At 36.8% G+C, this 11,873-nt stretch overlaps 1 protein-coding gene across 1 annotated transcript; it reads left to right on the top strand.

The window, feature by feature from the left end:
* Nucleotides 1-6,333: 6,333 nt before the first annotated feature.
* On the top strand, nucleotides 6,334-7,293 carry LOC102827559 (olfactory receptor 51F1-like). Its single transcript, XM_006870239.1, has one exon. The coding sequence runs from the start codon at nucleotides 6,334-6,336 to the stop codon at nucleotides 7,291-7,293; it is 960 nt and encodes a 319-aa protein (XP_006870301.1).
* The last annotated feature ends 4,580 nt before the right edge of the window (nucleotides 7,294-11,873 follow it).

An 11,873-nucleotide genomic window follows, 5' to 3' on the forward strand; every position in this document is an offset into this window, starting at 1 on the left:
AAAACAGTGCTGTCTACGATAGGACAATATCCATATGTCTTCAGGAAAAATCAGATAATGCCACTATTATTCAAGCTTACACCCCCAAAACTAAATTCAGTGATGATGAGATTGAAGAATTCTACCAAATTCTTAGGTTTCAAAATGATTAAACATGCAATCAAGATGCATTGGTAAGTACTGGTGATTGAAATGCAAAGGTTGAAAACAAAAAGGAAGGATCAGTAATTATAAAATATGACCTTGATGATAGAAATGATGCTGGATAGTGCATGATAGATTTTTGCAAGATCACAATGGCTTGCTCATTGCAAACACATTTTTGAAATAACATAAAAGGAGATTATGCAAATGGACTTCACAAGATGGAATAAACAGGAATCCTTGGCTAAATCTGTAGAATGAAGACGAGACTGTTAAAAACACCATATAACCAACCAAAACAAGGCCAAGGACAGACTGCAGAACAGACCATCAATAGCTCCTAGGCAAGTTCAGGATAAAGGTGGTTTTCTAACTCTAGGCAAACACAAGCCTCACGACATACCAATGGTAGGCTTCTCTATAAAACACAACGTCTGGGTGAGGGTCTTCTTGCCTATGAATCTAGAATCAGAGTCACTAGACCTGTAAAGTCATCTGCATCCATTACATAACTGCCCACATTGAAAAGGACAGTCAAAGTCAAAGCCCTTGAGTTATTACCACAGAAAAAATAGTAATTAAAAAACGAAATGCACATGAGCATTCATCATTCATCGGCTGTGATGAGGGTCTCTAGTGTACTGGAGACCCACTTATATGTCAGGACATGACCCATTCCTTGAGAAAAACTAATGAGTGGACTGAGATAGATTTGTTTTTGGAAATTTTCGTGTTCTCTATGAGTCAAAGTGTTCGAGTTGGAACACTGGCCTTGAGACTAGGCTGCATATGAGTTGAACCTCTTTACCCCTCAATGACTAAAATGTTTTAAATATCATTTATAGGATTGATTTGGCTTCTTTTACTTTGCATTTCATGTCCCTTTGATCCACTGATCACTTGAGTTAGTAACAAAAACCCTCCTGAGATTACACAGCCCTGCCCTGTGTTTATAGCTGAGAAGAGATGGAGATTGGTTTGTCTGTGTCCATGGCCCCACAGAGATTCATAGTCTACTGATAGCCTCACAGCTGAGTTCATCCTTACTATAAAAGCCATAGCTGTAGAACCATAGCCTGTTCTCTCTCTCTGCTGGTGAAAACACAGACAGCTTTCCCTTCCTCATGAAACTGGTAAGAAGGTGTTTACTATAACTACCTTACTCTTCGTTGTTCATTCACAATTGCTCAGATGATCTTATAAAAATGCCAGGTTACATTAGCATCCACTCTACCATTAGAGATCCATATAACTCAAATATATGCTCCCTACGAGTCTGTAGTTAAATCTTTTTTTCTTATATTGAACTGAAACCAGGGAACTGGAGATTAAAGAGGAACAAGAAAAAGTTATAAAGGGTGTGGTAATATACAATTGTCTGTTATAGGATATTTACTTTCAGGAGGTGAACTTCAAAATCCAATATTTTAAGTTGTTGTTGTTAGGTGCTGTCGAGTCGGTTCCCACTCATAGCATCCATATGCACAACTGAACAAAATGCTGCCCAGTACTGGACCAACCTCACCATCGTTGTTACTCTTGAACCCATTGCTGCTACCAATGTGACAAGCCACTTCTTGGAGAGTTTCTTCTTTTTCACTAACCCTCCTCTTTACCAAGTAAGAATGTCCTTTTCCAGGGACTAGTTCCTCCTGATAATATGTCCGAAGTAAGAGTGAAGAACTGATAACCCTCATCCTATTAATTTTAAATCACTTTATCCTCTGTATTTAATCATCTACTACATTATTAAAGAATGTACTATATCAATCAATTTTCCTAAATTCTATATACCCAATCTCTCCTTACCTATCATATCTTTAACATCAGTTTGCAAATATATTTTTTTCTAAGTCTTTCTCACTTTACAAAAAATTCTCCATCCTTTTTATAGTTCCTTTAGTCATGGATTAGATCCCTTGTTGATTTAATGCCAAGGTTTTAGAAATCACATACATTGTGCTCCAATATTTATACTCACTCTCATCCATTCAGTTACTGCTAAATTAATTTATCATTGGATTTCCTTTCTAATTACTAACATATTTTTAGTTACTAATACATTATTAACTACATTTGATCTTTCAGTCCTTATCAGATTTGGCTTCTCAGGCAATTTCAAATTGTGTGCCACCCATTGTGATACCATACTCTGTTGGTTTTAATCCTTACTATAATATTGACCATAGAAGACTTGATGCTTTTGAGTTATGGCGTTGGAGGAGATTATTGAAAGTGCCATGGGCTGCCAAAAGAACTAATAGATCCATTTTGGAAGAAGTGTAGCCAGAGTGCTCCTTGGAGGCCAGGATTGGCAAACTTGGTCTCTCTTACTTCAGACATATTGTCAGGAGGGAGCAGTTGCTGGAGAAGGATATCATGTTTGGTAAGTTGGAGGGTCAGAGAAAAAGAGGAAGACCCCCAACAAGATGGATTGGCCAAATGGCAGCATCGATGGACTCAAGCGTGGCAACAGTAGTGAGGTTGGCCCAAGATTGGGCAGTGTTTGGTTCTGCTGTGCATGAGTCGGTAAGACTTGATGGCACCTAACAACAACAACAACAACAATAATATTGTCTGGAGTCCTGTTGTGGCACTGTGGATTAATGGACTAGACTGAAAAGCTGTTTGAACTGCAAGGTCAGCGATTCAAGCTCACCAGCTGATCCTCGGAAACCTACAGGTTCACCATAAGTCGGAACCGACTCGACAGCACTTAATAGCAACAACATAGTATTTTCTGGAGCCCTGATGTGGCACTGTAAGATAAGCACTAGACCACAAGGTCAGTTTGTACCACAAGATCAGCAGTTCAAACTGACTAGTTGCTCCTTGGAAACCTTATACAGGGTTGCTATGAGTCAGAACGGGCTCAACAGCACTTAACAACAACAGCAACATAACACTTTATTTTTATCTCACTTTAATGTATAGGGTAGTGGTGGTGGTTACGTGCCATGGAGTCAGTTCCAACTTATAACGACGCTGTACAGGGTTTCCAAGGCTGTAAAGCTTTATGGGAGCAGAAAGTCTCATCTTTCTTCCATAGAACAGCTGGTAGTTTCGAACTGCTGACCTTGAGGTTAGCAGCCGCATTTGTAACCACTACACTACCAGAGCTCCATTAATGTATATGTTGTTGTTAAGTGCCGTGGAGTCGGTTCCAACTCATAGCAACCCTGTGCAGGGTTTCCGAGGCTGTAAATCTTTACAGGAGCAGAATACCTCATCTTTCTCCCATGGAACAGCTGGCAATTTCGAAATGCTGACCTTGGGTTCACTGCCCGATTCGTAACCACTACACTACTCCCTTCCTAAGATGTATGCTAAGTTCTGCATACTTTTTTGATTGAAAAATCTCTCTGAGGTTGTTCACTCACTGTGTTTGAATAAAATGACACTCATATAATAATAGCACCCAGATCTAGACTTTCAGAAAAGTCTGTGTCTGAAGATTCACACCCACATGGACATTGCAAGTTGTTGTCTTTGTTAGGTTCCGTGGAGTGGGCTTCAACTCATAGTGACCCTGTGCACAACAAAATGAAGCACTTTCCAGTCCTGTGCCATCCTCAGAATTGTTGCTATGCTTGAACCCATTTCTGCTGCCACTGTGCCAATCCATCTTCTTTGGGGTTTTCCTCTTTTTCATTGACCTTACTTTACCAAGCATGATATCCTTATCCAGGGACTGGTCCCTCCTGATACTATGTCTAAAGTGTAAGAGACAAATTCTCACCAACCTGGCTTCTAAGGAGCATTCTGGCTGTACTTCCTCCAACAGAAGTTTGTTTGTTCTTCTAGCGGTGCATGATACTCTCAATATGCATCTCTAACACCATAACAAAATAATTCAATTGCATCAATTCTTCCTTATACATTGTTCAACTTTCACATGCTACTGAAAATATTATGGCTTAGGTTGGGTGTAAATTAGTCTTCAAATCTTCCTTCTTAAACACTTCAAAGAGGTCTTGTGTAACAGATTTGACTAATGCAATAAGTTATTTGATTTCTTGACTGCTGCTTCCCTTACTGCTGATGGTGGATGCAAGCAAAATGAAGTCTTTGACAACTTCAATCTTTTCTCCATTTATAATGGAGAAAATTTATTGATCCAGTTATGAAGATTTTTGTATTCTTGATATTGAAATGCAACCATACTGAATGTTGTACTATTTGATTATCATCAGTAAGTTTTTCAAGTCCTTCCATCTTTCAGCAAGCAATGTTGTATCATCTGCAGTCATATAGTCATATGTTGTTAATGAATTTTCCTTCAATCCTGATATTACATTCTTCTTCATATAATCCAATTTCCTGAATTATTTGCTTAGCATACATATTGTAAAGTATGGTAAAAAATATAATTCTAGCACAAACATTTCCTGATTTTAAAGCATTCAGGGCCCCTTGTTCTGTTTAAATGATGGCCCCTTGGTCTATGTACAATGAAATGTTCTGGAATACCCATTCTTTCCAATGTTATTCATAGTTTGTCAGGATTCACACAGTAAAAATCCTTTGCGTAGTCAATGATACACAGGTAAATATCTTATCTTTCTAGTATTCTCTGCTTTTAGCCAAGACCATTCTCTGCTTTCAGACAAGATGTTGTATGGATATCTTGGTTTCTTTTCTTTTCTTTTTTTTTGAGATCCTTATTTTTTATTTTGTTGAAAATGTATGCATTCATACACAATTTTAACATATTTAACTAAATAATATTGATTACATTATTCAAGTTATGCAAGCATTCTTGCTACTCTTTGCTAACCTGTTTCACTAACATTGACTTAAAACCACTGCCCCCTAAGTTTGTCATCTAACCTTTTGAGTTGTTGAGGAATCCTGGTTTTATATACAAGAAGACATAACCTTTGTCTTAAACTTCACTGCTTTGGATTACATTTGTTTTTCTGCTCAACAACATAAAATAAATAGTAACATTTATGTATGTTCTAAGAAAATAAATAGTAAGATTTTTCCAAAACCTAGAACTTAATTTATATAAGGGGACTTCAAAAAGATTGTAGAAAACTTCCATTATCTTTTAATTTCATTTTTCTGTGAACATTTTGAAGCCCCTCACATATCCAAAACTAAATCTAAATAATGTCAATTTTTGTGTGTACATATGTATAGTAATTTGGGTGGAAGTTAACAGAACGAATTGGTTTTCAATTCACCCATCACACACATTTTGTACATTAATTTCACTGTCTACAGTATAGTAATACTCACTCCATTTCCTTCTTGCATGTCTCATTTCCCTTCATCCTTCTTTCCTATCCCTTGTTGTTTTCTGAGCTTTATCTCCTAGCAAATATTTCCCTTTTGATCTCACAAAATTAATTGTTCCAAGGAGTGCACACCTTCTTGGTGTTATTGTTCACTGTAGAGATCTGTCTACTGGTTGGCTGAAAGTTAAGCTATGGAACTGACTTCAGTTCCAAAGTTGAAAGGTTATATAGTTATAAAGAGTCTCAGAGATTACACCAGTCTCTATCATATAAGTAAGTCTGGCCATTATTACTATTTTGAGTTTTGTTACACATTTTTCGCCTACACTATCCAGGATCTCTTATTGTGATCCTATGCAAAGTGATCAGCAGTTGTAGCCAGGCACCATCTAGGTCTTCTGGACTTAGGGTTGTAAATAAAGGGGTTTACGTGGTCTACTAGTACTTTGGGTAATTGTTTCCTTGCATATTTGATTTTCTTCACTCTTTTTTGCTCTAAATGGGGAGAGACCTGTTGCTCCACCTTAGATGGGAGGGAGGCTCATAAGTTAAGATCTCAGGCACTATCCATTAAAGTATATAGAGCATTATCTTTGTGGACTATGTTAAGAATGGATTTCTTTACTTGATTTTTCCAAGCCATTCCATATATAAGATATTCAAAATTATATGCACTGATATTTAATAACTAAGTCTTTATTCATTTGGGTTTTATAATGTCATGGATAATCATAAATCATCTTATGATAGCAATATAAATATAATTCATTAGATATCCCTGACTTAAAAAATAAATATTGGAGTTTGATTTTAAGTTTTCTCAATGATAGAGAACTAATCTATGATCTTTTAGTAATTTCCTTACAAAAATAAAAAAGGTATTTAGATATTTTTGAATAATAGGTTAATTTATGATTTCTGTAGGATGTAAGCATTTTGCCTAAAAATGCTACAGTTCCAAGACAACATGGAGATCCTAAGCAACTTGACTTCTTCATTTCCAACCTTCTTGCTGACTGGTATTCCTGGCCTGGAATCTGTCCAGGCGTGGCTCTCCATCCCCTTCTGTTGTCTCTATGCCATTGCCCTCTCAGGGAATAGCATGATCCTGTTTGTCATCATCACCCAGAAGAGTCTCCATGAGCCCATGTACTATTTCCTCTCCATGCTGTCAGCTACTGATCTGGGATTGACTATTTCCACAATGTCAACAACACTAGCTGTCCTGTGGTTTGATGCAAACAAAATCAGTTTGGACAGCTGCATCATCCAGATGTTTTTTCTTCATGGATTCACCCTGATGGAAATGGGGGTGCTTGTGGGTATGGCCTTTGACCGTTATGTGGCAATTTGTAAGCCTCTGAGGTATACCACCATCCTCACTAATTCCAGAATCATTCAGATGGCTCTTCTGATGGTTATACGTATCACAGTTTTGCTAGTTCCACTACTTTTGCTCCTTAAACATCTCTCTTTCTGTAGAGGTAATGCCCTTTCACACTCTTACTGTTACCATCCAGATGTGATTAAATTAGCTTGTTCAGATATTCGGACCAATAGCATCTATGGATTAATTGGGCTCATTCTGACCACAGGGATTGATACACCATGCATCATCTTGTCTTACATCATGATTATTCGCTCTGTCTTGAGTATCGCCTCCCCTGAAGAGCGGCATAAGGCCTTTAGCACCTGTGTCTCCCACATTGGAGCAGTTGCCATTTTCTACATCCCCATGATCATCCTATCCTTGGTGCATCGCTATGGTCGGACAGCCCCTAGAGTGGCCCATTCAATGATGGCCAATGTATACCTGATTCTTCCCCCTGTGCTCAACCCCATCATCTACAGTGTTAAAACCAGACAAATTCGCAAGGTTATACTCAATCTGCTGTGGCAAAAATAAATAGTTTAAGTTAAATAGTAATTATATGATGATGTGTAACTTTCAGTGAAAAAGATGGAAATAATAATTTCTCTCTTAAATATTTTTCACAAATTTATTTCCTTACAAAAGTCTTTTTGTGAATCTCCATAGCATATTTATTATTATTTATAGTAGCTAAAGTTGAGAAACACTTCAAAGGTCCATCAGTTAAATAGATGAACAATTAATGAACTCTTGAAACAGACAACATAGATGAATTTCAAAAACATATTTTTATTTCTTTCCATAAAAGAATTCCAACCAAAGGGAGAGAAATACAAAACATTTTTTTTTAATTCTCAGGTTAAAGACAACAAAGGTAAATATTATTATACATCCATATTTTTTAAAATAATCATTATCATGGAATCCACACTTTCTGGAGGAATGATGTTTAAATGAACTCCTGAAAATATTGCCTTGAAAACATCTACTTACGTCTTCATAGAGTAAAATAATAGCTTAACTGAAAAATATGTCTTGAGGTTCATGCTTTTTTAAGACCTCTGCATCTGAGATCAAATTTATTACAGCATCACAAAAGAGTGGGAAGAAATCATAGGGTCAGTGAATTTTGCTAATAGGGAATGAATGTCTGAGAAAAACTCAAAGAATGTCATTATATGTTACATGTATAAGTTGTTGAATTGGTGTATGTTTTGCTGTGTATGTTTTAAATAACAGTAAAATAAAATGAAATTACGGACTACAACTGGTCATATGTAAAGCAGTTAAATTTTTAAAAGCCAATAAAATATATCCCCTTGCATTCCAGGACCTTACAATCTACTATATGAAATGACACACAGTCAAATAATTATGGTGTCTCAAGAGTTGTGAGAACTAATACACAGGAGTAGAATTTTACCCCTATTTGCTTTGCCATGAGTTTGAAAGGGTACAGGAAATAAAAAAGAATATTTGAAATCATTCTGTGGAAGAATGTGAAACGTATCATTGTAACAAATCTACTCTCTGAGGAATATACTGCTGAGTTTTAAACTCATAGGACTTATTCAAATATGTTGTTCTTAAACACTGTTGAGTTGATTCCAACTCATAGCAACTCTGTATAGGCTTTTCTAGGAGGAGAAAATGGTGGGTTTGAACTGCTGACTTTGTGGTTCATAGTCCTGTGCTGATCATACAGTGCCATACCAAGAGTCCTAGGCATGGAAAATATGAAAACACAAGACATTTCTCTTTTTCTTTTTGCTTTGCATTCTTTATCTACAACTTTGTTGTGTAAAGAACATGTTCTGCTTGAATAGTGCTAGTATGTAAAGAGATTGATTTATAGATTTTTCCTATAATTTCATTATGCTTATTGAACATCTCAATGAGGTACTTGTTGTTATGTACCGTGGAATTGGTTCCGACTCATAGTGACCCTGTACAGGGTCTCCAAGGCTGTAAATCTTTATGAGAGCAGAAAACCTCATCTTTCTCCCATGGAACAGCTTGGTAGTTTCGAATTGCTGACCCTGAGGTTTGCAGCCCAATTCATAACCACTAAGCTACCAGACATTACTATGCGGTTATAATCAGGAAAGATGTACATTAGGTTTAATACTTTCACAATATATACTCATTCTGTATACTAAGCAAAATTCTGAGTAGCTGGACCATATGAAGAAAAATGTGGCATCAAGATTGGAGGAAGACTCATTAACAACCTGTGATATACAATGATACAACCTTGCTTGCTGAAAGTGAAAAGGACTTGAAGCACTTACTGTGAAGACCAGACTGCAATCTTTCAGTATAAATGACACCTCAACATTAAGAAAACAAAAGTTCTCCCTACTGTACCAATGAGCAACATTATGATACATGGAGATAATATTGAAGTTGTCAAGGATTTGGTTCTGCATGAATCCATAACCTATGTCAAATCATCAAATGATGTACTAGAATGGTCAAGTCTGCTGTAAAAGACCTCGTTTATATATGTATTAAAAGACAAAGATGTCACTTTGAAATCTAAGATGCTCCTGAATCAAGCCACCATGTGTATTTTCAACTGCCTTATACACATATGAAAGCTGGACTATGAATAAGTATGGCTGAAGTAGAGTTGATGCCTTTGAATTATGTTGATGGAAAATAATATGGAGTATTCCATGGACTGCCAGAAGAACAAATAAAATTGTCTGGGAAGAACAGCCAGACCAATAGCAACTGCTCTAAAAGGGATCACATTATACGATGAGAGTGAGAGAAAAATGTGAAACAAAATTCAAAATCAGGTTTACTAGTCAGACAAAGGACAGGAAACCCTCTCTGGTTCTTGGTTCTACTGTTGCTACTGCTCTCTAATATCACAAATCTGTTTCCTGGATCAAGGAGATTCAATACACAGGAATCTTGGGTTCCAGAGGTTGTACTTCACTCCTGGCTCTTCCATCTTGATGGCAGTGAGATCACCCATTCTGGCTACTGAGATGATTCATTTTATACAAAGCTGGATGGTAAAAAAAAAATTTAAACCATTTTTACAATTTTCTTGTTAGATTTCCGTAAAACTTATTCACATTGTCTCACACAGTCATTTGGTGGGAGTTTAAAAGATTATAACTAGAAGAGTCAGATCAAGTAATTCAATTAAAATGCATCAAGGTATGTCATCAGAAGGGACAAGTCTCTGAAGAAGGATATCGTGATTGGTAATGTGGAGGGTCAGCAAATACAAGGAAGACCTTCAGTGAGATGGATTGTGAAGCTGACTCTCAATGGTGCAATTTGCTTTTCTGTTGTACATATAGGTGGCTAGGAGGCAAAACCAACTCCACAGCACCTGACAAAAATAGCATTTGAATGTATTGGCATTATCAAGTCTCTGCTGACTTCCTACATAGTAAAGTCAGAGATGACTTAGATTTTGTAATTATATGCCAAGAGTACAATTAATTAAGCATTAATTATAATGATGAACTGCATGTAAATTTCAGTGAAAAAAAAGTAGACACAGTTATTCCCCTCCTAGGGGAATTATGTTCTCACAAGTCTTTTGTGTATCTTCATAGTAGTTTTATTATTATTTATTATAGACAAAATTGAGGAATATCTCCCTGGTGCATCAACAGCTAAATAGATAAATTAATGAATTCTTGAAGTGGGCAACATCATTTTGTGCCAAAGCTAGGCAGTTGCAAAGAAGTACACTCTGTTTAGTTTCATCTTATATAAGAAACTAGAAAAGACAAATATATAGTCACATAAAGCAAAGCAGATCAAAGTTTGCTCAGTGGGTATTTTCTGATGGAGAGAGTAAGACAATTTGGGGGTGATGGAAATTGTCACAATTTTTACACAGCTGTATAACTATTTTTAAAGTGCATCAAAATTTACTCTTAAAATAGGTGTTTTGTATTCTATGTAAATTTATTGTCAATAAAATTAATATAAAATAAAAGTTTGTTTAGATATTAGAACTATTATTAAACATGAAAATTTAACAAGGAAGACTAAAGTAATTAAATAAAAGAAAAGTAGTCAATCAGATGACACACAACCACAAAGAAGATATCAAATACAAAAGATTTGAAGCCTACATATTTCACTGATTGAAAATACAAAGCACTTCATTGTTGTTGTTAAGTGATGTTGAGTCGGTTTGGACACATAGTGACCCTGTATAGGAACTTGTGATTCACAGTCCAGTGCTGTATCCTAAAGTGCCACACTAGGTGTCCTTTAGCTCCACCAATATCAGTCCTGAGGTACCTCCTTCTGCCAGTAAGCCTTGGCCCCAAAGCACTCAGCTCTCTCTTGCTCCTTGAGTCAATGAGCCTAGCTCCACCAAGTGCCTAGAGGTACCCCACTCCATCAGCAAGACTCCTGGATTTAAAAAGAAAAAGAAAAGGACCCAAGTGTGTTTAGCATTCAGATTTAAGTTTCTAATACCATTCTCCAATAAAAGGAACCAGGGATTCTTGGATAAATTACTGGTTCTTGGATGGGGGCAAGATATACAGAGTTCATGTTTATCTTCATACACAGACTTTTTTTAGAAATGTATATTTGGGAGTTATTATTTTATGAGTGTCATTTTCATCAAATAAAGAGGATAGACAACCTCAAAAAGATCCTTTCAAGTGAAAGCAGGACTCAGCATAATTTTTAGGAAAGGACTATATACATTAAAGCAAGAAGAGGGTAGACAGTATTATGTTGTTGTTGTCAGGTGCCATCAAGTCGGAACCGACTCATAACGACACCATGCACAGCAGAATGAAACAATGTCCAATCCTGGGTCAATCTCACTACTACTGCCACACTTGACGCCATCAATGATGCCACCTGGCCGATCCATGTCATTGGGGGTCATCCTCTTTTTCTCTGACCCTCCATCTTACCCAGCATGACATCCTTCTCCAGTGACTGTTTCCTCCGGACAATATGTCCAAAGTATGAGAGACGAAGTTTACCCAACTTGGCCTCCAAGGAGCACTCTTGCTGCACCTCTTCCAGAACAGATCTATTGGTTCTTTTGGCAGTCCATGGCACTTTTAGTATTCTCCTTCAAAACCACAATTCAAAGGCATCAATTCTTCAAC

This window comes from Chrysochloris asiatica, unplaced genomic scaffold, assembly GCF_000296735.1.
Source record: "Chrysochloris asiatica unplaced genomic scaffold, ChrAsi1.0 scaffold00140, whole genome shotgun sequence".
Taxonomy (NCBI): Eukaryota; Metazoa; Chordata; class Mammalia; order Afrosoricida; family Chrysochloridae; genus Chrysochloris; species Chrysochloris asiatica.

Excerpts from the sequence above, each read along its gene's own strand:
- LOC102827559 (XM_006870239.1), top strand. The coding sequence starts at position 6,334 with ATGCTACAGTTCCAAGACAACATGGAGATCCTAAGCAACTTGACTTCT.